This window comes from Triticum urartu, chromosome 6A (genome assembly GCF_056163025.1).
Source record: "Triticum urartu cultivar PI428250 chromosome 6A, HENAU_Tu73, whole genome shotgun sequence".
Classification (NCBI taxonomy): Eukaryota; Viridiplantae; Streptophyta; class Magnoliopsida; order Poales; family Poaceae; genus Triticum; species Triticum urartu.
Genome location: NC_141878.1, coordinates 540,798,180 through 540,824,453, shown reverse-complemented (window position 1 = coordinate 540,824,453; position 26,274 = coordinate 540,798,180). Strand labels below are relative to the sequence as shown.

Genomic DNA, 26,274 nt, shown 5'->3' with positions numbered 1-26,274 from the left:
ATACACTACAATTTATGTTTGAACTTGAACTGAATTAGTATTTGAAATTTGAGAAAAAAGTTATGCTTGCAAGTGTGATGCATGATCATAATATTGAATCAATATGTTATGATTATAAATATTATTGGGAGTACATATGCACAACTGTGGAAGAAATATATGTAATGATAAAAAAGATAATTAGCCGAAGAAGATAAAAAATATATTATTCTGTTCTTTTTCTTCTGTACTGAAAAACTACTTTTAAACTTCTAGAGATGCTTTATTCACCATTATCATTGGCGCAGCAGGATCAAGTCCAGAATGATCACGTGGCACAAGTATGCAAACTGATTATTTTACAAATTAATGTATTAAACTAATGGTCGATGGGTGGTCCACCAAACTGGTTGTAATTTGTGTTACCTCTGATGTTTTTTATACTGTCATGACTGAACATGAATAGATTTGAAGTTTTTTAAAAAAAACTAAGGCTTGATTGGTTATACTCTTTCTATTTTTAAATATAAGAGATTTTAATGCGGACTACAACTTATGTATATAGATTTTTTTTAGAGTGTAGATTCACTCATTTTACTCCGTAATAGTTCGTATTGGAATCTTTAAAAGACATATTTAGGAACAGAGGGGTATATACCGGTATAATTGAACGAAAAAAATGACATTACATGTCGAGAGGGCACGTCCTGCACGCATGAGTATATGCACCCACTTTTTAAAAAATGCATTTTAAGCATGTTTTAAAGTGTTAAAGAATTCAAAAGAAAATTCACGCATACATGTTCGTAAATGTGTATGCACGGCACAAAGATTTGTGAAAAAATGTCTTTTTGTTTTGTCTTCGAATAAAGAAAAAAATTCAGTGCTTCTAAATGGTGTTCCACGGCATGATTTTTTGCTCCTTTTTTTTACACAGGCCACAAGAAAAGTTTTTTTTCCATAAAAGTGTATGCACGCACATAGAATATGGAGACGTACCGTGCAACCTTTCTCAGATTCGTTTAGCATTTAGAAATGTGTTTTTTGAAGTGGGTTCATATGTACCTAGGTCTATCCATGCACTTCCCATTACATGTCGACACTTTTGAAAAACACCACAACATTTTGTCCACACTTCATCAAATGCCATTACACAAATTTCGATACCAAAACACCCCCTCTCTGGTCTTCTCCATTTTCTCCTCCTTCATCCTAGTCTTCATTACTAACCACTACATCGTTAACTCTAGTGACATGTTTATTTCCTCCGCTTCTAACCGTATCTACAACCCATTCCACACTACTCTATCATTTGCCTTTTGTCCATTCTAATATCACAATGTGGGAGAGAGTAGGATGGCATTCTCCGGCATCGTCCGCAGCTCGTGAGTGGAGTTGCCCTACTTGAGGCCATCGAGATATGAGCTCTCGCCGGCTACCATACCCCCTCCTAGCCAGCGTGGATGTCTTGTGGCCGCTTCCAGGATGACAAGGTCGAGAGGCCAATGCTGGAGAGACAACTTCAAAGGCGGAGTCTCCTTGTGGTCTGTCGACGATGCCCACCTTGATTGACTTCTTAAAGGTTGTCGTTGTGGTTCCTGATACTCGGTCACTGGTAGACGCATTGTTTGCTTAATCTGCCAGACAAGCGTGTATCAACTCTATCAGGTTCACTATCCCTCAACACGTTAAAGAGATGGATGGGGAGATAGGGGCAACGGGATGCTGAAACCAATCGATGGAGTTTCATTGACACTGCAATAGTGTGGTAAGCAAGATTGGGGGAAACAAGATGACAGAATGGCAATTTCGATGAGAATATAATAAAGTTATATGAGAATTTTGGTCCCTTCTCCTTGTAGGCATATGTTGGAGGGCACGGGAATTGTAGTGACATTCCCAAAGGGCAAAATTGTAATTTCATTTTTCTAATTGATTAAAATTATGCGGGCATATATAAAATCAACCCTCAAACTAAACCCACGCGAAAAATACACATTGCTAGTGCAATTACCTTATAATTAAAACGAGTCAAAATTTTCATCTTCCACATCGCTGCCTATTTTCTGGTCCGCCCTCCTCCATCGATCGATCCGCCACCTCCATCCATCACAGCTAGTGTCGCTGCCACACCGCCTCACTGCCCCTCCCAACCCTAAGTTGCACCCTCCTTTGGTCCACTACCCAAGGTCAGGAAAGGGAGCTCCACCGGCTAACCATGGTCTCAGTACCACAATAGTGCGGTAAGAAAGATTGGGTGAAGAAGATGATGAGATGGAAATTTCAATAAGAATAAAATGACGTCATATGAGCCTTTTGGTTCTTTCACCGTGTAGAATGCCATATGTTTTGAGGGGTCAAGAAATCTCGTGGCATTCCCAACGTGAAAATTGTAATGACATTTCTCCAACTGATCAAAATTGTAGGGTTATATATCCAGTTAACCTTTTAAATAAACCCACGCAACATGTACGCATTGCAAATCCAATTACCTATTAATTACGATGGGTCAAATTTTTTGCTTCTTTTTTCACATGACCTCCCACTTTCCGGTTCACCCTTCCTCATTAAGTCGTTGGGTAGGTGGGTAGCTGCCTAGCTGGCTTGTTTTTTTTAAAAAAAAAATGGATGAGGACCCCCGGCCTCTGTATCTGGACGATGCATGCAGCCACTTTATTAATTATTCACATAAGACCTTACAAAGTCATACAACAGTAAGACTAAAGCCACCGTCTAGGCAACATCTGTCGCTACTCCTATCTAGTTGATGTAGAGATGCTGATAGTCTGGGCCTAATACCAAACAGACCTTGCAACCAAACCTAACATCTATGACCTGAGGTCCCAACCAGGACACCTGCCGTGTATAGGGCACCCACCAGTCCGGCGCACTCCTCAACCAGGACGCCTGCCGGGTATGAGGCCGCCGCAGCCACCTGCCACCAATCCATCTTCAGAGCTGTACTGTTGCATCAACCATGCCAGGTCTTTCTGCCATCGACGCCACCACGACGCCAGACAGCGTCGTCCTCCTGCGCGAGTCGATCCTCGCACAGTGGATGCCGAATCTGCACTGCGCCACGCCATCGAGATCCATCGCCATCAATGTGTAGGATGAAACACCGCTCCACCAAAAATGCGGTCCACTGGTCCCTCGAGCCCATGCACACCTCCAAGAACGACGCCACCAAGGGGGGAACGACATAAGAATGCCGCCGTCTTCCGATCAACTGATCTAGGGTTTCCCCCGAAAGTAGCAGACAGTGACCTTAAAACTCTCCTCGGCGATGCCTTCAAGAAGGGAATGTCGCAAAATAGCGCGGCCACCGCCGGCTTTGGCAGTAGGCCGAAAGCAAGTTTTCACCCAGATCTGTTTGAAGGATCTCCATCAAGCATCTCGTGCACGGATCGCCGCCATCTCTGACAGGGACTCGACGATGGATCCAGGCCGCCGCCGCCGGACCGGCCACGGCACCACCATGGTGCCTAAGCCGGCGCCGTTAGGCCCACCATGCCCGCCTGTAGACGCTCTCCGGATCTGCCGGCTCGCGGACGAGGCCCGCGATCTGGCCGCCGCCACGGGTGCTCCTCAGCCACTAAGAGAGTGCGCATGCGTTGTCGTTGCCGTCACACTCGCCGTCGGGCGCCCGCAGCTCCTTGCCGCCAGTGCACCGCCGCCGCCGACAGGACATCGCCACCACCGCGCAATGGGAAGGGCTCCGTCGCCACCGTCACTAGACAGGCTACGCCGGTGTGGCCTCGGGCGGCGGCAGAAGGGGGGAGAGAGGAGCGGAGGCCTAGGGCTGCCGGCGGTAGATCGCCCCCGTGTCGCTAGGGGCTGGCGACGCGGGGGTAGGGACGTGCTCCACCTTGTGTTGCTATGCTTCGAGTACTGACTTGGCAGCATGCTTGCTGCCGTAGTTATCGGTGTGCCTCTGTGTGCATATCGGTCCTCCTGAGGGCAAGTGTGAGCTGGCTGGAACTTCAAGACTAAACTCCTTTGTAAATTGTTCTAAAATAAACTTCTTTAAATTGTAATGCAGAGAATTCTTGGGATGGAAAGAAAAAAAATGGTTAACTTGTAGCCTCCAGGCTGACGGGGACGGAGGAGTGCATGACGCACGGGCAAATCTCACGACGGGGAAGGGATGGTGTATGTTTCTCGTCTGGCACTCTGGCTGGATGGGACTTACGTTGTTGCTGATTTAGTAGGGAACATAAACATCATTTTCTTTGCGATAAGAACATCACTTCCGCTTCGGTAGACCCCCTCCAACACAAGGACGGTCAAGATTGTCTCGTACCCCTTCATAACGAAGGGCATGATGGGCATAATTTGAAAAGAGGCCGTCCGCCCGCTGTCCCGCCCGAAACGTGTAAGTATACGAATACAGATTTTTTCCCCGACCAGTCGTCACGCGCGCACGCAGAGTCCACCCGTCGTCCCCTCGCGCGCGCGCCCACCCCACCCCACGCCCCCCCGTCAATTACGGCGTAACTGCGCGCCTGCCGCCCCCGCAGTCGCGTCCCGTCGCCTGACCGCAATTAACAGCGGCCCTAATTGCTCGCCTGCCGACCCCGTCGTGTCGCCTGACCGCCATATCTCCGGCGCGGATGCGCACGCGCGGTCAAACCGCGCCCTGTGCGCCTGCCGGCCCATAGTGTCTCCTGGCCGCCGTAAGCACCGGCGCGGATCCGCACGTGTGGTCAAAGCGGCTGTCGCCCCCACCGTCGCGTCGCCTGGCCGCCATTTACCACCGGCGCGGCTGCGTAGGCCTGCCGCCCCCGCGTCCCGTCGCCCCATTATGACGGGGCCGCCCCCCCCCACCACATCCCCTTGTGCTATAAAAACCGCGCGCCGGCCACATACCTCGCCGCACAACCCCGAACCCGCTCCCCCACCCCCTCGACATTTCCCTCTCGCCACCGACCCCCGAACCCGCTCCCCCTACCCTTGCCCCCACCGCGCTCGCCATGTCCGGCGCCGGCAGCTCTCGCGGATGGTGGCCATCGAACATCGGGATCTCAGAGGCGATGGAGTTGGTGCGGTACAACATCCTCGTGCCGCCGTCCAGCCGCCTTCCGGGCTCGTGGCACATCAGCGCCGCCGGCTACGCCGTGCCTGGCCCCGCCGCACCCCACGATGATGTCGTCAACCAGGCCGGTGGGAGGTGGAACCGGCTCGGTCGCTGGCGATTCTGGAGTGGCCGGTACTGGCACGACGTCCTCCGCGACTGTCGCGCCGGGCGGCTGGTCCTCCCTCCCCCACCGGCGACGGGCGCCCCTGCCCCTGCCCCACCTCCCACTCCCGCGCCGGTGGCCCCTCCCCCGCCTGCTCCGGCCGTGGAGATTCCGCCGGAGGTGCAGGCGCTACGTCAGGAAGGGGACCCCGACGACTCTCCGGGTTTGCTCCTCGCCATCGTCGCGTCAACGGAGCCCGGCCTCGTGCCGCCGCCGGAGCTGAGAGACCCGGAGGACCCGGAGGACACTCCGGGCTTGATGGAGACTCTCCGCAAGTCTGCTGCGGCGGCTGAGGAGGAGGACGACGACCTCGCGTTTCTGGACGACATGAGCAGCGACAGCAGCAACGGTGGCGGCGAAGGTGGTGGCGGCATGGGCGCGGTCATCGATGTCGTATCGGATGACGACGACGTAGTTTAGGGTTTATTTTGTGTTTTTTTATTATGTTAAGAAACTATGTATGATATAATTAAGTTTGAATGAAGTTTGTTTGTTTGACTATTATGAGTTGTTGAAATATTTGGGTGAAAAAATAAAGAAATTCCAGGTTTAAGAACGCTTTCGCCCGGTAAAAGAATCATAAAATTTTAATGAAAAAAGTAATAATCAAATTTGCAAAAGAATACACAAGCAATAATCTGGAAAAAGTTGATAACGTAAACAGTTTTGTAAAAAAAGTTAGAAAAAAAGCTAAGAATTTTTTCATAAAACATTCAAAAGGTGTTTCGCTGTAAATTAAATCATAGAATATTATGAAAGTTAACTGAATTTTTGAAACATTTTTTGAATTTTACAAAAGTTGACGTAATCTTAAAAAACAACAGTAGAAACAAGTTGATTTTTTTAAAAAAAATGGTGCATCAAAAATTACAAAAGGGGAAAAAATGAAATAGCAATATAAAAGAAATCGGTGAACCCAGAATGGAGGGCACCAGGCGCTTGTTTGAGAAAATACGGAGTAACGCGCAGTGTTTTAGGGTTATTTCGCCGGAAAAACCATAAAAAAAGCATTGGCTGCCAAAAAGTAGCGAAAATTGTCGTGCGTGCTCCCGATGTAACAAAAACGGACACAAAACGAACGTCGCGTCACGTCCGGGCAGTGTTTTAGGGCAGTTTCACCGGGAAAATCCTAGGAAATGCATCGAGCATCGAAAAAATATGCAAATCAGCGTGGGTGCTATCGACGATGATGCCAACGTGTGGAAAAAGTCTCGTGCTATTCGGCGGAGTAAAATAAAAATCGTAGTTGGGAACCGCCCCTCTGGTAGACCGAAACCGGGCTCGTTGCACAAGGTCCACGTGATCGCATGCATGCAATTGCATCAAAGTGTGCGTACATGTGGGCACGCCTACATAGGGGCCCACGCAAGGTCGAATGAAAACGGACACCAAACGAACGTCGCGTCACGTCCGGGCAGTGTTTTAGGGCATTTTCATCGGGAAAATCCTAGGAAATGCATTGAGCGTCGGAAAAATATGCAAATCGGCGTGGGTGCTGTCGACGGTGATGCCAACGTGTGGAAAAATTCTCGTGCCATTCGGCGGAGTAAAAGAAAAAAAGTAGTCGGGAACCCCCCTCCGGTAGACCGAAAAGAAACTCGTTGCACTGGGGGTACGTGATCACATGCATGCAATTGCACCAAAGTGGGCGGACATGCGGGCACGGACTACGTAGGGCCCCACGCAAGGTTGGAACGCAAACGGACACAAAACAAACGTTGCGTCACGTCCGGCCAGTGTTTTACGGCATTAACACAGGGAAAATCCTAGGAAATGCATCGAGCGTCGGAAAAATATGCAAACTGGCGTGGGTGCTATCGAGGGTGATGCCAACGTGCGGAAAAGTTTCGTGCCATTTGGCGGAGTCAAAAAAAAAGTAGTCGGGAACCCCCCTCCGGTAGACAGAAAAGAAGCTCGTTGCACTGGGGGTACGTGATCGCATGCATGCAATTGCACCAAAGTGAGCGGATATGCGGGCACGGCCTATGTAGGGCCCCACGCAAGGTTGGAACGCAAACGGACACAAAACGAACGTTGCATCACGTCCGGCCAGTGTTTTACGACATTAACATGGGGAAAATCCTAGGAAATGCATCGAGCGTCGGAAAAATATGCAAACTGGTGTGGGTGCTGTCGAGGGTGATGCCAACGTGCGGAAAAAGTTTCGTGCCATTTGGCGGAGTAAAAAAAAAGTAGTCGGGAACCCCCCTCCGGTAGACAGAAAAGAAGCTCGTTGCACTGGGGGTACATGATCGCATGCATGCAATTGCACCAAAGTGGGCGGATATGCGGGCATGGCCTACGTAGGGCCCCACGCAAGGTTCGAACGCAAACGGACACAAAACGAACGTTGTGTCACGTCCGGCCAGTGTTTTACGGCATTAACACAGGGATAATCCTAGGAAATGCATCGAGCGTCGGAAAAATATGCAAACTGGCGTGGGTGCCGTCGAGGGTGATGCCAACGTGCGGAAAAAGTTTCGTGCCATTTGGCGGAGTCAAAAAAAAGTAGTCGGGAACCCCCCTCCGATAGACAGAAAAGAAGCTCGTTGCACTGGGGGTACGTAATCGCATGCATGCAATTGCAGCAAAGTGGGCGGATATGCGGGCACGGCCTACGTAGGGCCCCACGCAAGGTTGGAACGCAAATGGACACAAAACGAACGTTGCGTCACGTCCGGCCAGTGTTTTACGGCATTAACACAGGGAAAATCCTAGGAAATGCATCGAGCGTCGGAAAAATATGCAAACTGGCGTGGGTGCTGTCGAGGGTGATGCCAACGTGCGGAAAAAGTTTCGTGCCATTTGGCGGAGTCAAAAAAATTATCTATCAATCAATGTATTTTCGATAATGGTTGTTTTAAAAAACAGATGCAACTAATGATTGGGAAAAAAACTAATGAATGGGTTCTTAGAAAAAAAATGGATAAGCCCGCGTACATGCATATCTATCGGGGGTCAAAGCCCCTCCACGCCTCCACGATCTCCAGTCCACGCCGCCTCCACGCCTCCACGCCGCCTCCACGAGCGCCTCTCCCGACGCCATCTAGGGCAAACGCCGCCCCCGACGCCACCTCACACCGCCTCCACGATCGCCTCCCCCGACGTCATCTGCGGCCGACGCCGCCCCCGACGCCGCCTCACGCCGCCTCCACGATCGCCTCCCCTGACGCCATCTGCGGCCGCCGCCACCACCGACGCCAAGTCACGCCGACGCCGCCCCAACGCCCGCGACGGCCCTGAGGCCATCTGCCACCGACGCCAGCTCACGCCGACGCACCACAGAACGACTGCCCCGACGCCATCTGCGGCCGACGCCGTCGCCCCCGTTGCCACGTAACGCCGACGCCCCAAGTTGGTGAACACAGATTCCGACTTACTTTTATGTTTCATGTGCTTTATCATGTATAACCTTGATTGTAGAATTTTTTGTCCTAGATCAGTAGAGTGTGTAGTTAGAGTTTGTTAGTTGATTGAGAGCGTGCTGCATGTGCCACTCATTAAGTTAGTGCACTAAGTATTGCGTAAATACATGCATGCATGAGTGGCTGATACATGCACTGTATATACCATAGTGTTTCTTAGTTCTGTGAAAACCACCTAAGTGTTTGGCTATAGTGTAGTTTTGCTATAGTTTTGGTCATAATTATGCATGCATGACAGCTGATTCTAATTCAGTATTTCTAGGTATATACAGCAGAAAAACCATGGTATAAAAAATAGTATGGCATCTTAAACCACACGTACCTGTTCTAGTCCAAACACCTCAAAGTATTACATACCAAAGATTTTTTCAGAAATCATAGTGTTTCTAAAAAAACTTTAAAATTATTTACAAGTTGCGACCGACGCCATCTGCCACCAACGCCACCGCGCCGTCGTCCCCCAGGGCCGGCCCTGATCCCATGGCACGAGGTACTATGCATTCATCATGTTTATCATGTGCCCATATAAAGTAGCTAACATTTTTTTTGCTCCTATTCGTAGCGATGGTGGAGTACGGAGAGATTTTTTGTTCGGTTGAGAAGTGGTGTCTGTTGGTCAACAAACTAAACTCTAGGCAGAAAAAGCGTTTTGCAAGCACTAGTCTTGGAAAAATGCTGATGATACCTAGTGTGCTCATGCGCAAATGTTTGCTCAAGTTCATTATTAAATCGTATTCGTTGGACAGAAAAAGGTTCATCATGCCATCAAAAAATGGTGCGATATCATTGCGCACCGAAGATGTGTTTGACATTTTCGGGCTACAGAACAAGGGCAAAGATGCCATGAAAGCGCTAGGAAAAGGGGGGTTAAAGGCGAAGGTGAAGGTGCCTAGTCGCTTTTTAGATTCCAATACGGGGGAAATGATGATAGACGACCTGATTGAGAACATTGTTGCCAGTGGCACATACGATGATGATTTCCTCCGTAGAATTGTTCTGGTTCTTCTATGCACGGTTCTTGCACCGCAGTCCACGATAGAAGTTCCTAATGCTTATTACAAGTTAGTGCACGATGTGGAGGCCATCAAAGCATATAATTGGAATGCGTTTACGTTACGCGTTTGCGTGGAAGGCATCACAAAGACCTTATCAGATCTTACAAAATTTACTTGGCCGATCGGAAACCTTGCGCTCCTACAGGTAAATCTTATGTTATATTTGTTTCTTTCGAACTATAGTTTGTGGATTTTTTTCTAATATACTTCATGTTCATGCAGTACATGTTTTGGGAGAAGTGCAGCCACTGGATGATGAGGCATTTGATCCATTAGCTAATGAGTATCCATTGATGCTTAATTGGTCAGAAGATGAGGCTAAGAAGCGTGACGCGTACGACACGGCATACGGCCGTGGTAATGGGACAGTAAGTTACTATTTATGTGTTACTATTTCGTACTACATGCACTTAAGTTACTATTTATATGTTGAGAAATTTTAATTGATTTTACCTGTTACAGATTGATGACGTGATAAGTGAGAAGTACAGGCAGACATTAATTGCTCAATAAGGAAGAAAGGCGGAGGAAGAATTACAGCAAGAATTAGAGCAGGAAGATCGTGCCCACAAAAAGAAAGATAATAGAGATGAGGCTTCATCGAGCAGGGATAGTACATTAGATCAGGTGATGAAATGCATCGAAGATATGCAAAAAGAAATTAGACTTCTCCCTCAAAAATGTGCTGAGGTAATATGAGTGATGTGTACTTCAGTTTACATTGGATTATTCATAATTTATTCATGTAGTTAATGCAATTAATGTGTCATTGCAGATAGTAGTGGAGAAGCTGGAGAAGAAAGGTCTTGTCTTCAAGCCAAACAAGGGGTCTGATGATGACATTGAGTATGTGGAGCATAGTGAAGACTGGGTGGGGAAGTATGGTCCATCAAAATATTGGCCAGATGTACAATCAACTCCTGCAAAAGAAGATATGGACAACAGGGTGGACGCATCCTTCACCACTGGGAACGGGAATAAATTGGCGCGTGAGAAAGGTGTGCATCACAACACACCTGGTGCAGGAGATGAAGGCGACCCCTTCGTTATTGAGGATAATGGTAATTCTCCCAACCCATCTCTTGCGACGGTAGACACGAATGACTTTCCAGCTATTACTTCAACCCCCAAGAATATGAATGAAGTGTCAGACGGGTCTAGCGCCGATAAATCTGAGGAATTTAGTATGGATAGTCTGAACACCCGTATTAAAAATGCGAAAGAAAATGGCACTAAGGAGAATGATGGGAAGGAGAATGATGGGAAGGAGAATGATGAAAAGGAGAATGATGGGAAGGAGAATGATGGGAAACGCAAGAGGAAACGGTCAAAATATTGTCTTTCACCTTTTCTTCAGAACGGTGGACGTAAACGTGCAAAGAAAAGTAAGTGCTAGGTAATTTATTCTTGCAACATACTTCTGTCCTTACATGCACACTTTATTAACTCATTGTTTCTTACTATTTTAGGTCTATTTGGTATAAGAGCTGCTATGATTAGTACTGATTACATTAATGAGGATCACATAGAGGCCGCGAAGGTTTATATCCAGACACTGCCAGAGTCGGAGAAGCTTTGCAGAAAAACTGTTGTGCACATGACGGGAATTGGTGGGGAAACATGTACACCTGATATGCTTGAAGCCATCATTTCAAAGAAGTGGTTGCATGGCGGTGTAAGTATTAGCACTAAGTTATTAAGTTGTACATGTCATTTACATAAATTATCTAATAGGCGTATTGCTGTTATGTTATTTTGTAGGTCATCAATAGTTATTGCAACCATATGCAGACCCATAATCCTCGTGCTGACCGTCACATATTATCATCTTGGGTGTCCCACTGGCTTATTCTTCGTGGTGATGAAAAGGTTAACAACTCTAAGAGGCATTTTATGGATCATTTCACAAACCAAACTAAAATGGTGTCTAGAGTTACTGAAGAGTATGTTATCAAATATAAGGTACTTCAGTTTAGTATGATCATTCGTAGTACATCTGTGTGTACACCAACATGAATAAACTTTGTTGTAGGCATACTTTCCTTTTCATGTGGACGAAAGTCATTGGATAACAGTTCTTATGCACAACAAGAAAAAAGAGTTTCAAGTTTTAAACTCTACTGGTAAATGCAACAAAAGAGTTCTTGCAAAGATTGCTAAGCTGGTAAGCTTACAACGATACATAAAACAATATATAGTTATTCGAAACGTACTTCATATGGATTTTTCATTTTTATTTCAGAGGGCAGAAATAGCTAATGATACAAACGAGGTGAATGCTCTTATTGGAACGAAACATCCTGACGTATCTTCCTGGCCAATAAGGGAGTACGATATGCCATCACAAACAGACGGGTATGTTGCAAATGTTGAATTAGTATGTACTTATATGATCCATCAATAATTGACTTGTGGTTTCTTGCAGAGTTTCTTGTGGTCTTTTCGTGGTGAAATGCGTTCAAAGCTGGGACGGAGATGATTGGACATTTGAGTTCGATCAAGATGAGGTTAATGCTTCAAGGGGACGCATTCTAGCTGAAATACTTTTTTCAGAATGCAACACGAAGGAAGTAGTGAAAGAGAAGATCCTCAAGATCATGGAGAAGAAATGAGTCGGAGGATGGGGTGTTGGCTATTATCTCCACTAAATAAACGTGCCGTTGTCGGTACTTGATACAATTTTCATATTAAGACATCATCTCTATATTGTAATGTGGCATGGTTTAGCATGTTCCGCAACTAAATAAATGTGCCGTGGTCGGTATTTGCTACAATATCTATTTTTCAATGTCACTTTTATTTGCATCATTGTGGGTGATGATATTTTTTTAAATGAGTATATTTGTTCTGCACTTTCGTAAAAGTAAAATAATATTTTTTAAAAATATTCAGAAAAAAAATGCCCAACCACCGCAGCTGGGCCCATAGTGGGGAACAAATCATACACCCAAATCAAGCCCGAAGGGGGCGACTCGGGCGGCTGATAGAGCCCACTAATGGGCCCGGCAACGGGGTCCAACAGGGCTGCGGGCATGTATAAGAGAGGAGCTCGTTGGAGGGGGCGGAGGCAGCTATTTAAGACGCTCCTCGCGCCCCCCGGCTTCCGAGGTGGGACTAAAAATGGCGTCCCCATCGCGCCCCACACTGCACGTGATCGCCGCAAGGCTCAGGAGGCCTATTTTGCACTGTCTCGGGCCGGCCCAGTTCAGCTCAATGAAGGCACGCCGCCACTCGGCCCCTCCCCCGGCCCACGCCCACTCCCCTCCCTCAGTGCACACGGCCGCCGCAGGGCTCATGAGGCCGTTTTCGGCGCTGTCACCGGCCGGCCCAGTTTGGCCCATAGAGGCAGGGCGCCACTCGCCCCCTCCCACGGCCCACGCTCACTCCCCTCCCCCGCGCGCTGCCGAACTCATGCCAGTTTAGTCCCACCTCGGAAGCGGAGGGGCGCGAGGAGCGACTTAAATAGCTGCCTCCGCTCCCTCTTTCGAACTCCTCTCTTATCACACTGCCCGCAGCCCCGTTGGACCCTGTTGCCGGGCCCATTAGTGGGCTCTATCAGCCGCCCGAGTCGCCCCTTTCGGGCTTGATTTGGATGTATGATTTGTTCCCCACTATGGGCCCGGCTGCGGTGGTTGGGCATATTTTTTTTCTGAATATTTTAAAAAAAATATTATTTTACTTTTACGAAAGTGCAGAACAAATATACTCATTTAAAAAAATGTACGCAATCTTTGCATGCATGCACCTAGGAATCATATAGAAACAGTACAAATAAACATAATTTCCAAACAGTACAAATAAACATAATTTCCAAACAGTACAAATAAACAGAATTTCGAAACTTCATATAGAAACAGTACAAATCATCACGTAACAGTACAAATCAAGTTTTTTGGCACACATGTGCGAATAAAAATAGCATAGGTTATTCAGACATAACAGTACAAATCATCACGTAACAGTACAAATTAAGTTTTCTGGCACACATGTGCGAATAAAAATAGCATAGGTTATTCAGACATGACTCGTGCGATCACTTTTATTCTTCCTACAAACCAATCTACGTCTCTACGCCCAGTTCCTGAACAAAACATAAAGAAATGGGTGAGCAAATATAGTTGGTAAAATCAAAGTAGCAACATAACAAAAATAAAAAGGTTGCAACTCACTTCTCGTTCTTACTGCATGTAGCCTTGTTATGACCTGGGAGACCACACAGACTGCACAAAGGACCACTTTTCTTCTCTTTAAAATCTTTTGGCCTACCATTCTTTGTAACGTCGGGGCCCCCCTTCGATCGCCCCTTCTTAGGTGCACCCTTCGTCGAAACTTTCTGAGGATCACCAATACCAGGCTCAACTTGTTGCGCCTGACTTGCCTCCTTCTTCAGCATAGCATCCCTTCTACTTGTTATAAGTTCCTCCTCTGAAATCTTTTTCTGCGCTATTATGTTGTCCAGACACTTCATCAACTCGTCGTACAAGAAGGGATCATTTGCTGCAACATGAGCAGCTTCTGCGGTTTTAATGGTTATTGCACTATACCGTTCTCTCTCCAATGGCCCTGACCAACCCCATCCAAACATATCACTCTTCCGCTGCACAGGCAACCCATCTCTCGCATGTTTGGACAACCGATGCATGACACAACACTTTGGTATTTCAGTTAAGTTCAGATGATGGAGAACAAACAGAATGTGTTTGCATGGCAGCCCTTTCCGAACCATCCTAAGACAACTGCATGTAATAGTTTGTTCTGAGTTACCTGGTTCATAAACAACATTGTACCTGAACTTGTGGTTATACTTCCATGTCACCATGAATGTTTGACGCCCAATTCACACGAGCGTCTCAAATATCTCCAGCTGACCCATCTTATGCAAATCATCTTGCAGGATGTAGAAATTAGCAGGTGTGAATACTTTGGCGGCATGCTCCTCAAGGGCCTTATATTCAGTAACCGACGGTGGTTCCTTCTGGAATGCCTCGCAGTCATCGTACGCCTCATTCTCACGCAGGCGAACTATACAGTTCTCATAATGCACCACCAAATCAACAATTGTCATACCGTAGTCCAGGTGAAGGTGAAGGCAGGATTTGAGGCTTTCACTCCTCTGGTTACTTCGCATACCAAGGAAAAAACCATCGGAAAGATATGAAGCTGCCCAAAGTCTCCTCTTCCTGTACATCCTGTCAAGCCACTCTTCGGTTCTATCCGTCTTCCACTTATCATAGAAAGCTTTCCATCTCTGCTCAAAGTTCGCTTGAGAGGTGGCATAGTATAGGAGTGATCTGAACTCATCCAGTGACTTGTAATGCATGTGCCTTTGCATATTTTTCTCGATATGCCAGGAGCAAAGACGATGGAAAACATCTGAAAGGACAGTCCGAATAGCCCGGATCATTGCAGCGTCACCGTCTGTGATTATTGACTTTGGCTTCACCTGACAGTTTGCCTTCATAAATGTCTGCAGCAGCCACACGTATGTCCCTTCCGTCTCGTCAGCAATGATGGCACAACCAAACACTGTGGTGCAACGGTGGTTGTTAACTCCGACAAAGGGGACGAACGGCATACCGTATCTGTTCATCTTTTTACGTGCTATCAAACACGACCACATCTCCGTAGTCCTGATAGTCCCTCAACGACTGTGCATCGCACCAGAACATACTCTTCAATCGCCCTTCCTTGTCACGCACATACTCAAAAAAAACTCAGGGTCCTTCTCCTTCCTGCTCCTCATAATGCCAACTGCCGTCTCTGCATCTCCCTTTGCAATGAGCTTCGTTTTTTCTCTGCAACAAAGATTGTAAATGTCCCTCCTGATAAGCCTGCACTTATCGTACGAACCGTATCTGCTGATGAAGTTGTCCATTATAATATGCTTTCTTATCCCGGCTGCTTCCATCGCCAATATCTCCGCCCTCTGGCCATCTCCAATCCGTCTGTGTGACCACAAAAAACAAACCTCGTCGGGCCGAGCCATCGCGTGGTTGTGATCATCCACGAATGATGCGACGAACCAAACGCCACGTTCTCTGTCCAGCTTCACCACCATATGTGCACCGCAGTCGCAACGAGTCTCCGGTCTAAGCTTGCGCTTGCGGCCCTCCATGGTTATGAACTTGCTCTGCCTTCTCCCTGCCCTGGAGCAAAGAAACCGCCGGTACCGTATCATTCCCGAAGCACCTCGTTTCACCTTCTGTTTCCTGATACTAAACCCGTGCTCTCTGGCGTGATTGTTGTAGAATATGTATGCATCCCCTTGCGACCGAAAGGTCATAGCCATGACCTTCCAATGTGTCTCAAGCATCTTCTGCTCCCTTTGAGCCTCCTCAATATCAATCTCTCCCTCATCGTCATCAAGTACAGGACCATCTGACTCCTCCTACAACATTCATTTGAAAATATATATGTCAATTACTATCATTTAAATCATACTATTGATCGATGTACAACATCTAACAACTAACCTGGCTCAAGTTATCTGCAAATGATTCCTGCCAACTATGTTGCACATTGTCAACATCCACATCTTCCTGTAAATTTGTACACAAAATATATAGTTAGCCATGCCATACTTTGCAAATTCAAAAATAAAAACAAAATATACGCCACTTACGTTGTCGCTATTTGCGCCATGTTCATTATTATCAAAATCCTCCGGAGGTAAGATATCATATGACGAGACGGAATCGTTGTCGCTGCTGTCATCATCTTCGTTCAAATTATCGTTATCGGTCTTAGTCACCTTATCAGTACCATTCTCGTCCCCCCCGAATGCTGATTCTTCGTCCATGTCAACACGCCAAACTCACAGAACTGCAAAACATCGTGTGTTAGGTTTAGTACAATGCATCATGCCCAAAGCAACACTAGTTCTGTAAATCATGCCCTAGTCCGTAGAGGAGGCGCTGCGGCGGGAGGTTTTGATGAACCCTAAACCCTAAATCAGTACATGCATGAACTAGCCCTCACTTCTATCCATCATGCCCGCCCCATGCCCGCTAGGTTTAGATGACAAGCCTTGGCCCGCGGTGTAGACGTTGCCGGCGTTCGACGACAGTGCTGCGGAGGCGGCGTCAGACGTCGGGCCCTTCACGTCCCCGGCGTAGGACGACGATGGTGAGATGCAGCGACGGGCGACGTTGCGACGGCGAGGGCGGTGTCGGACGGGGTTCGGGCGGCGAGGGCGGTGTCAGACGTCGGGCCCTTCACGTCCGCGTCGGCGGACGACGGTGAGATGCGGCGACGGGCGACGTTGGGATGGCGAGGGTGGCCTCGGACGGGGTTCGGACGGCGGCGATCGGCCACTTTGGAACTACCGTGATCGGCGGGCGGGCGACCAGATGGGCGGGGGCGGGCCTAGATCGTGGGTAGTTTTTGCGGGCGGGCGACCAGATGGGTAGTTTTTTTTCAACCGCGTATACGTATGCCCGGCAGAGCCGTACAATACGAGATGGGCATACGTTTCTTTCGTATGCCCATTCTGCCCTGGGGGGGGTGTCTACCGAAGCAAGCCCCTAAGAACATAAACATCATTAATACAAATATGGCGGTGCATCATCGAAGACTCATCCATAATCACATGCATTGTACAATCTCAAAAATATTAGATCATACAATGGCTAGGAGGGAGGGAGTAGAAACAATTGCACTTCTACAAACAAGCTAATAAATTTGTCCTCGCGCATGGATCTTGTGAACCGGTCGACTCCACCGGCCACATAGACCATCTCCATTTCTCTACCAAGCAGCTTATCATGCCCATCAAGCCAACACCAACCGGTCACCATGTCGCCGCTTCTTTTTGTACGCTTCGCCTGCTTCCATTCTTCAAGAAATCAACATATGACGATGCTCTCGCTACTTCTTCTTGAAGAGCCGCTCGTGCGCCACGCCGTGCACATCGTCTTGGGCCTTCTTCCAGACGGCGTGCGGCACGATCCCGCCCGCCCACACCCCCGGCCGCTGATACGCCTCCTTGCACAGGACGTGGGCGACCTGATTGCCCTCGCGGAAGATGTGCTGGACCTTGTACGCCGCGAAGCACCCAAGCAGCATGAGAATCTCGTCTTGCATGGCCTGAGGTACGCGCGTCTGCGTCTCCTCGCCGGTGAGGAGCTCCACCAGCATCAGGTCGTCTCCTTCCGCCACTAGCCTGCCGCGGAAGCGACTCAGCGCGAGGCGCAGCCCGCGGATGAGCGCCCTGGCCTCCACTATGCCCACCGTCGAGTGCTCCGTCGGCTCGGCAAAGGCGACAAGAACGCGGCCGTTGCAGTCGCGGATGGCGCCGCCGATGCTAGCCCGGCCGGACCCGTCGTTGTACACAGACCCGTCGAAGTTTAGCTTCAGCCAGCCCGCCGGGGGAGCTTCCCACCTCACCATGACACGGCTGGGGTAGAAAGGGGGAGACGAAGGAGACAAGGAGGCGATGGAGGCGGGCGGCCGATGCAAGTTGGCCGGAGATGCAAAGGGGCCCCTGCAAAAGGGAGCGAAGGACGCTGGCGGAGCAAGGCATGCTAGCTGGTTCTTGTATATATAGACTTTCGAGCGGGTATGATGCAAAGCCCGGCTGGACTCGGAATCCGACTTCAGCTCGACGGACGAGTTAGTAGCGGACTCGCGTATAGGTTTTCAGTTGAGTAGTCCGGTTAGATTAGTAATTCAATTGTAATGTATGTTGCCGGGTGATTAGTAAGTGACATGCATGGCTAGCATGCCGTAGCTTGCATACGACTCGGATAGCTAGCTTGCTCGCAGGTTTCCTTCATTGCTAATCCTACACATTAGGCGTACTAATCGAACTTGCTCAACCAATTTTTTTGTTTCATACTGTACTTAATTTTTTTTGTTGCAAAATGGCCTAGACCATTGCGTAGCTACAGGGCAGACAGGATGGACCGCGGCTCACCCTAAAATTTCGGACCGGCATATGTACCATGCACAATAGAGATGCGCCAAAGAAAAGGAAAAATGCCCAATGTCTTTGACCCAACAACAGCAACGCCCGATGCTAGACACATCGAGCCAGATCTTCGAGTGACTTCGCTATGAAAAAGCTCTTTCAGTGAGTCTCGTCCCCAATGCCCAATGGCCTCGCCCTGTCCGCCTCTGCTTGCCGCCGTCGTCGGTCGCAGACTCATAGTCGTCGACTGCCCAGAAGGCTCCTGCCTCTCTGTATCGCCCACTCGGCGCTAGCTGCACGACCGCGCTCCCTGCACACTTCTTTTGGTGATCACAGAAGACACAAATAACCGGCTCCTTTCAATTGCCTATCATCTATATATGAGGTGGTTAGACTTCCGTAGAGGAAAAGGACTCAAATCTCGTCCAAAACATCAAATCTACCCTAACTCGGATGTGTAGGTCCGGATGCTCCAGGCTGTAGAGTGTATGAGATAACTCTCTTGCACCAATTTTGGAGATTGCATACTACCTTGGTTGATATGACGCTAACAACAAATTTGCTCTTCTTGACGAGACGAAAATTTTTCATGTTCAGCACTTCTCCATCCGAGGTAATCTTGAAGGGGCAATTGGGCCTTTGAAAGCTCCGGGGCCAGTTGGTTTCCCAGCAAGATTTTTTCAGAGGAATTGGGGTTTAATAAAGGAGGATATTGTTCGGCCGATCCAACAGTTTTTATCACTGGAATTATGCCAGACGGGATTAACGATACGACTATTGTTCTTATTCCGAAGGTAAAGAATCCTTAGTCCATAAAATATTTTCGGCCTATCAGTCTGTGTAATATCATTTACAAGATTATTTTCAAATGCCTTGTTAATAGGCTAAGGCCACTGCTGGATGGTATGATCTCTCCTACTCAAAGTGTGTTTATCCCAGGCAGGTTAATTTCTGATAATGCACTTATAGCCTTCGAATGTATGCACTCCCTAAGCATGTTAAAGGATAATAGGGGTGCTTATTGTGCTTATAAGTTAGATCTTGCAAAAGCTTATGATCGAGTGGATTGGAAGTTTTTGGAAAGTATGCTGAGGGCTTTATGGTTTTGCGCCTGTGTGGGTAAATTGGATTATGACATGTGTTACCTCCGTAAAATTCTCGGTGCGTTTTAACGGACAACTTCTGGATTCCTTTGTTCCATCCAGAGGGCTCAGGCAAGGGGATCCATTGCCATCGTACTTGTTCCTGTTTGTGGTGGAGGCCCTCTCATTAGTACTTCAGGACGCCTGTGATAAAGGAGTTCTTAAGGATTTCCATTTAAGCAAAAATGGCCCATGTATATCTCATTTGTGGTTTGCTGATGATAGCCTTCTATTTTTAAGGGATCCTTTGATCAAGCATTAACCATTAAAAATATTTTGACGGTCTATGAGGAGGGTACTGGGCAGTTATTAAGTCCAAAAAGTGTTCGATTCTGTTTGGGAAGAATTGCAAGTTAGAAGATCAAGTGTCAATCATGGTAGTCCTTAAAATTACTGAAGAGGGTTTTGAGGATAAATATCTTGAACTACCAGTGCCTGAAGGAAGAATGAAGGCTGGAAAATTCCAGTATACCAAAGATAAAGCGCTAAGAAGACTCTCAGACTGGATTGAAAAATATGCGTCAAGCGGGGCGAAGGAAATTCAGATTAAATCAGTAATCATGCTCTCCTGGTGTATGCAATGGGTATATTTAAATTTCCGGCATCTATTTGTGAAGAGCCAGCGCAACTTATTAGGAATTTCTGGTGGGGGATGAAGAAAATAGAAGGAAAACACACTGGCTCGCTTGGGATAAACTAACCAGACCAAAAGGAGAGGGCGGTATGGGTTTTCGTGATCTTAGACTGTTTAATCAAGCTCTCATTGCAAAGCAGGCTTGGCGGATTTTGGTGTTCCCAGAGTCGTTAGTTGCAAGGGTGTTGAAGGCCAAGTATTACCCCCATGGACATCTACTAGACACTGTGTTTCTATAGTCGACATCGGTTACATGGCAAGGTATTATGCATGGTTTGGATTTGCTTAAACAAGGTGTTATTTGGAGAGTGGTCGATGGAACAAATATTAATATTCGGAGAGATAATTGGCTGCCTAGGAAATCCGGCCTCAAAATTTTGGAAAGGAAGAGCAGAACAAGGATTAAATGGGTGTCTGACTTATTCTTGAGCGGCTCGAGAAACTGGGATCAGAATTTGATAAAACATGTTTTCTATCCTCATGAGGCTGAGGAGATCTTAAAGATGCGTATTCAGTCTTCGGGGGATGGTGATTTTGTTGCGTGGCACTTTGAAAAGAATGGGTTGTTTTCTGTTCGAAGCGCGTACAAATTCGCGATGAATCTTAAGGATCGCAAGGAAGATGTGGGCCAATCCAGTGGTGCTGTCGATGGGAAAAGACGGCTTTGGAATATTATTTGGAACACGAATGTCCCACAAAAGATCAGGATTTTTGCCTGGCGAGCGGCTTCAAATAGTTTGGCGGTTCAGGTAAACAGAGTTTCTCACCACCAACCTGACTGTGCTATCTGCTCTATCTGTGGCGTTGAGGACGCAAATATTTATCATGCTCTTGTGATGTGTCTGAAGGTCCGTGCTCTTCGTTTTGCTATGAGGGATGTGGGGAATATTCCAGAAGAAAAGATCTTAAAACTCCCATGTCCAAATTGGCTCCTTGTTCTTCTGGATCAGCTGAATTCTCATGTCCGTGAGCAAGTTTTATTCATTTTCTGGAGAGCTTGGCACTTAAGGAATGATCTTATTTTTCATAAAGGGAGGGAGTCTGTCTGTTCTGCTGCTTTGTTTCTGGAAAGCTATTGGGCATCTTACACTTCCTGTCATTCTAACAAACAGTCGGATTTGAGCAAGAAAGGTAAGAGGGTAGTGGATGTACAAGAGGCCATCGATATTTCAGCAAGGAATCGAGGGACTTGGCAGCCTCCTTCGTCCGAGGTCTTTAAGATTAACGTTGACGCCAGCTTTGTGGAGAGCATGGGCGCTGCTAGCGTGGGGTTATTGCCAGGGATCATACGGGCCAAGTCATCCTTTCTTCTTGAGTTTTTATTGGGCCATGCACGTATGTAGATGAAGCGGAGATTCGTGCGTGCCTTGCCGGGCTCTATGTCGGTATCAGTCTCAATAAACCCATTATTGTAGAATCTGATAGCTCTTTTGTGGTCTCCCTTCTTGCAAATGATTTTCTTGACAGGTCCCCTTTTGTTGATCTCAATAGGGAAGCAAGAAGCATTATGAAGCTTGCAAATAATTTCAAGATCGTCAAGATCAATCGCCAGGCAAACATGGCGGCGCATGAGATTGCCAGGTTTAGTTTTGACAATATGTCAGACGATCTTCTTTATTACAGTGTTCCGCCCTGCGTGGTGTATTCTGTAATGAACGATTGTAAGAACTTTTTAAGCTGATTAATATATGGGGTTGTTTTTTTAAAAACAAATCCAAATTTCTGCATATAACGTGCAAACCTTCTATTACACCCGGAGGTCCCCCAAGTCCATGTTGGGGATCATTGCAGAAATTAAAAAATTTCTACGCATCACCAAGATCAATCTATGGAGAGACTAGCAACGAGAGAGAGGAGTGCATATTCATACCCTTAAAGATCGCGAGACGGAAGCATTACTAGAACGCAGATGAAGGAGTCGTACTCGCAGCGATTTAGATCGCGGTTGATTTCGATCTAAGTGCCGAACAACGGCGCCTCCGCGTTCAACACACGTGTAGCACAGGGACGTGTCATCTTTCTTGATCCAGCAAGGGGAAAGGAGAAGTTGTGGAAGAACTCCGGCAGCATGACGGCGTGGTGGTGGAGCTTGCAGTTCTCCGGCAGGGCTTCGCCGGGCTCAACGGAGGAGGAGGGGGTGTTGGAGAGGGGGAGGGTTGCGCATTGGATGAGGTGTTGCTGCCCTCCCTCCTTCCCTCTATTTATAGGGCGAAGGGGGAAGGGGGCCGGCCCCTCTAGATGAGATCTAGACGGGGTGCGACGGCCAAGGGGAGGGGGCTTGCCCCCCAAGCCAAGGGGGGCGCCCCCCTTAGGGTTTCCCCCAAACCCTAGGCGCATCGGCCCTAGGGGGGATGGCGCCCAGCCCACTTAGGGGCTGGTTCCCTTCCACATACATCCCATAGGGCCCTCCGGGGCAGGTGGATCTCCCGATGGACCCCTAGAACCCCTTCGGTGGTTCCGGTACAATACCGGCAAACCCCCGAATACTTTCGGTGACCGTATGATGACTTCCCATATATAAACCTTCACCTCCGGACCATTCCGGAACTCCTCGTGACGTTCCGGGATCTCATCCGGGACTCCGAACAACATTCGGCAACCACATACTATTTCCCATAACAACTCTATCGTCGCCGAACCTTAAGTGTGTAGACCCTACGGGTTCGGGAACCATGTAGACATGACCGAGACACCTCTCTGGCCAATAACCAATAGCGGGATCTAGATACCCATATTGGTTCCTGCATGTTCCACGATGATCTCATTGGATGAACCACGATGTCGGGGATTCAATCAATCCCATATGCAATTCCCTTTGTCCATCGGTATGCTACTTGCCCGATATTCGGTCGTCGGTATCCCAATACCTAATTCAATCTCGTTATCGGCAAGTCTCTTTACTTGTTACGTAATGCATGATCACGTGACTAACTCCTTAGTCACTCTGAGCTCATTATGATGATGCATTACCGAGTGGCCCCAGAGATACCTCTCCGTCATACGGAGTGACAAATCCTAGTCTCGATTCGTGCCAACCCACCAGACACTTTCGGAGATACCCGCAGTGCACCTTTATAGCCACCCAGTTACGTTGTGACGTTTGGCACACCCAAAGCATTCCTACAGTACCCGGGAGTTGCACAATCTCATGGTCTAAGGAAAAGATACTTGCCATTAAAAAACTTTAGCAGACGAACTACACGATCTTGTGTTATGCTTAGGATTGGGTCTTGTCCATCACATCATTCTCCTAATGATGTGATCCCGTTATCAACGACATCCAATGTCCATGGCCGGGAAATCGTAACCATCTATTGATCAACGAGCTAGTCAACTAGAGGCTCACTAGGGACATGTTGTGCTCTACGTATTCACATATGTATTACGATTTCCGGATAACACAATTATAGCATGAACAATAGACAATTATCATGAATAAAGAAATATAATAACAACCACTTTATTATTGTCTCTAGGGCATATTTCCAACAGTCTCCCACTTGCACTAGAGTCAATAATCTAGTTACATTGTGATGAATTGAACACCCATAGAGTTTTGGTGTTGATCATGTTTTGCTCGTGGAAGAGGTTTAGTCAACGGATCTGCGACATTCAGATCTGTATGCACTTTCCAAATATCTATGTCTCCATCTTGAATATATTCGTGAATGGAGTTGAAGCGACGCTTGATATGCCTTGTCTTCTTGTGAAACCTGGGCTCCTTGGCTAGGGCAATAGCTCCAGTGTTGTCACAGAAGAGAGTCATTGGGCCCGACGCATTGGGAACAACTCCAGGTCGGTGATGAACTCCTTCATCCAGACTGCTTCTTGTGCTGCCTCCGAGGCTGCTATGTACTCTGCTTCACATGTAGATCCCGCCACGACGCTTTGCTTGCAACTGCACTAGCTGACTGCCCCATCATTGAAAACATACACGTATCCAGTTTGTGACTTGGAGTCATCCAGATCTGTGTGGAAACTAGCATCGACGTAACCCTTTACAACAAGCTCTTCGTCACCTCCATAAACGAGAAACATATCCTTAGTCCTTTTCAGGTACTTCAGGATGTTCTTGACCGCTGTCCAGTGTTTCATGCCGGGATTACTTTGGTACCTTCCTACCGAACTTACGGCGAGGTTCACATCAGGTCTGGTACACAGCATGGCATACATAATAGAACCTATGGCCGAGGCATAGGGGATGACACTCATCTTTTCTCTATCTACTGCCGTGCTCAACCTCACACCTTGCAATATAGGCAAGAACCCCTTCTTGGACTGATCCATATTGAACTTCTTCAATATCTTGTCAAGGTATGTGCTTTGTGAAAGGCCAATGAGGCGTCTCGATCTATCTCTATAGATCTTGATGCCTAATTTGTAAGCAGCTTCTCCAAGGTCCTTCATTGAAAAACACTTATTCAAGTAGGCCTTTATGCTTTCCAAAAAATCTATGTCATTTCCCATCAATAGTATGTCATCCACATATAATATGAGAAATGCTACAGAGCTCTCACTCACTTTCTTGTAAACACAGGCTTCTCCATAAGTCTGCCTTGATCATCTCATCAAAGCAACTATTCCAACTCCGATGTAACATCCCAAATTTTCAATTTGGAATGTTATACATTAGATCACCATTGCATATCATATTTTATTGCATTTTGGCTTGATCCTAGAAATTCTACGCAACTCAAGGACCTACGGAGAGAGTTGGGGATTTCATTATTTTCATATTTGAGTTTTTCTCAAATTTTGAAAAGAGGATCGTTTGATTTTAATTTTTTTATCTTCAAATATTTCTTTTATAAAGATAAAAGAGAGAGGATAAAATGACTTCCTCAAAATAAAGAAATATTGGAGATTTAATATTAAAATCAAATAAGATTTTTATTCGGAGTTTTATTGCTATGTTATTTGAATTAGGAAAAAATACGCGTTTTTTAAAATTGCATTTTAGGCCCAAATAAATGTTCACCTTGTCCTTCATATTTTTAGAGGACGGGGAAAATTTATTTCAGGATTTTTAGAGTCCGTTTAGTATTTCTTTTCTTTCTTTTTCTGCACGTCACAATTATTTAAAAAAAAGTCAACCGACTCCGGGCCGTACCTGAGCGGGACTCCGCCTGGGGGGTTTTATAAGCCGCGCCGGCCGAGCCCCGAGCCCAACAGCCCGCCGCCCCGCAACCCTAGTCGCCGACCCCGCCGCCAGCCGCCGTCGCCGCTGCCGAGCGCCGCCGCTAGCCGCCGCCAGCGCCGCCACCCGCCGCCGCCCCGCTAGCCGCGCCGCCACGCCGGAGTCACACCGCCGCCGCCGCCGTCTCGCCGGACCCGCCGGAGGTAACCGCTGCCGCCTCAGTTTTCGCGATAAAAACCGATCGGTTTTTTTCGAAAACCCTAGATCCGTTTTTTAGTTTCGGTTCGGTTTTTTTGTTTAGTAATTTAGCGGACGTTCGTTCGTACGTTCGTTTTAATGAACGGTTTTCACTGTTTAGCCGTAGACAGCGAACGTTCGTTCGTTAGCCTGTTCGTCAGTTTTTCTTTTTCTCGGATTTATCGTGATTTCTGATCCGATTTTCATTTTAGTTTTTCTTTTCGCTCGTTTATCGGAATCAGGCGATTCAAGCGCCTAAAGTTTGTCTCGAAGCCCTCTTTCTGTTTAACCAACTTAAACAAGTTTTTGCTACTGTAAAATTTGACTTTAGTCCAGATTAGTAAACGAAGCTTATTTCTTTCGCAGTTTGAGTTTCGTTGCTTCGTTTGATTTGATTCTTTTTGCAAACCGGAGTTCTTAAGTTGAACTTTCTGTTTAGATCTTCTTATTCGATTTTTACCCATGCCCCTTGCTTGATTGCTTATCGTATGCTTGTTTGATTGCAATAGAGTACCCA

At 47.2% G+C, this 26,274-nt stretch overlaps 4 protein-coding genes across 4 annotated transcripts; 1 reads left to right on the top strand and 3 right to left on the bottom strand.

Annotated features, from left to right (window-relative positions):
• Positions 1-10,329: 10,329 nt before the first annotated feature.
• On the top strand, positions 10,330-12,451 carry LOC147966169 (uncharacterized). The gene is made up of 7 exons (XM_087527127.1): positions 10,330-10,389; positions 10,475-11,084; positions 11,169-11,374; positions 11,461-11,661; positions 11,732-11,863; positions 11,942-12,054; positions 12,125-12,451. The coding sequence occupies exons 1-7, from the start codon at positions 10,330-10,332 to the stop codon at positions 12,309-12,311; spliced, it is 1,509 nt and encodes a 502-aa protein (XP_087383253.1). The 3' UTR covers positions 12,312-12,451.
• A 1,413-nt stretch (positions 12,452-13,864) lies between these two features.
• Positions 13,865-14,473, bottom strand: LOC147966168 (uncharacterized). The gene has a single exon (XM_087530741.1). It carries the CDS (start codon positions 14,423-14,425, stop codon positions 13,865-13,867), a length of 561 nt encoding a protein of 186 aa, XP_087386867.1. The 5' UTR covers positions 14,426-14,473.
• A 63-nt stretch (positions 14,474-14,536) lies between these two features.
• Positions 14,537-15,274, bottom strand: LOC147966167 (protein FAR1-RELATED SEQUENCE 5-like). The gene has a single exon (XM_087530740.1). The coding sequence runs from the start codon at positions 15,272-15,274 to the stop codon at positions 14,537-14,539; it is 738 nt and encodes a 245-aa protein (XP_087386866.1).
• Positions 15,275-15,373: 99 nt separating this feature from the next.
• On the bottom strand, positions 15,374-16,498 carry LOC147966166 (protein FAR1-RELATED SEQUENCE 11-like). Its single transcript, XM_087527126.1, has 3 exons — positions 16,322-16,498; positions 16,173-16,238; positions 15,374-16,087 (listed from the first exon to the last, which is right to left on the bottom strand). Exons 1-3 carry the CDS (start codon positions 16,496-16,498, stop codon positions 15,374-15,376), a joined length of 957 nt encoding a protein of 318 aa, XP_087383252.1.
• Positions 16,499-26,274: the final 9,776 nt, after the last annotated feature.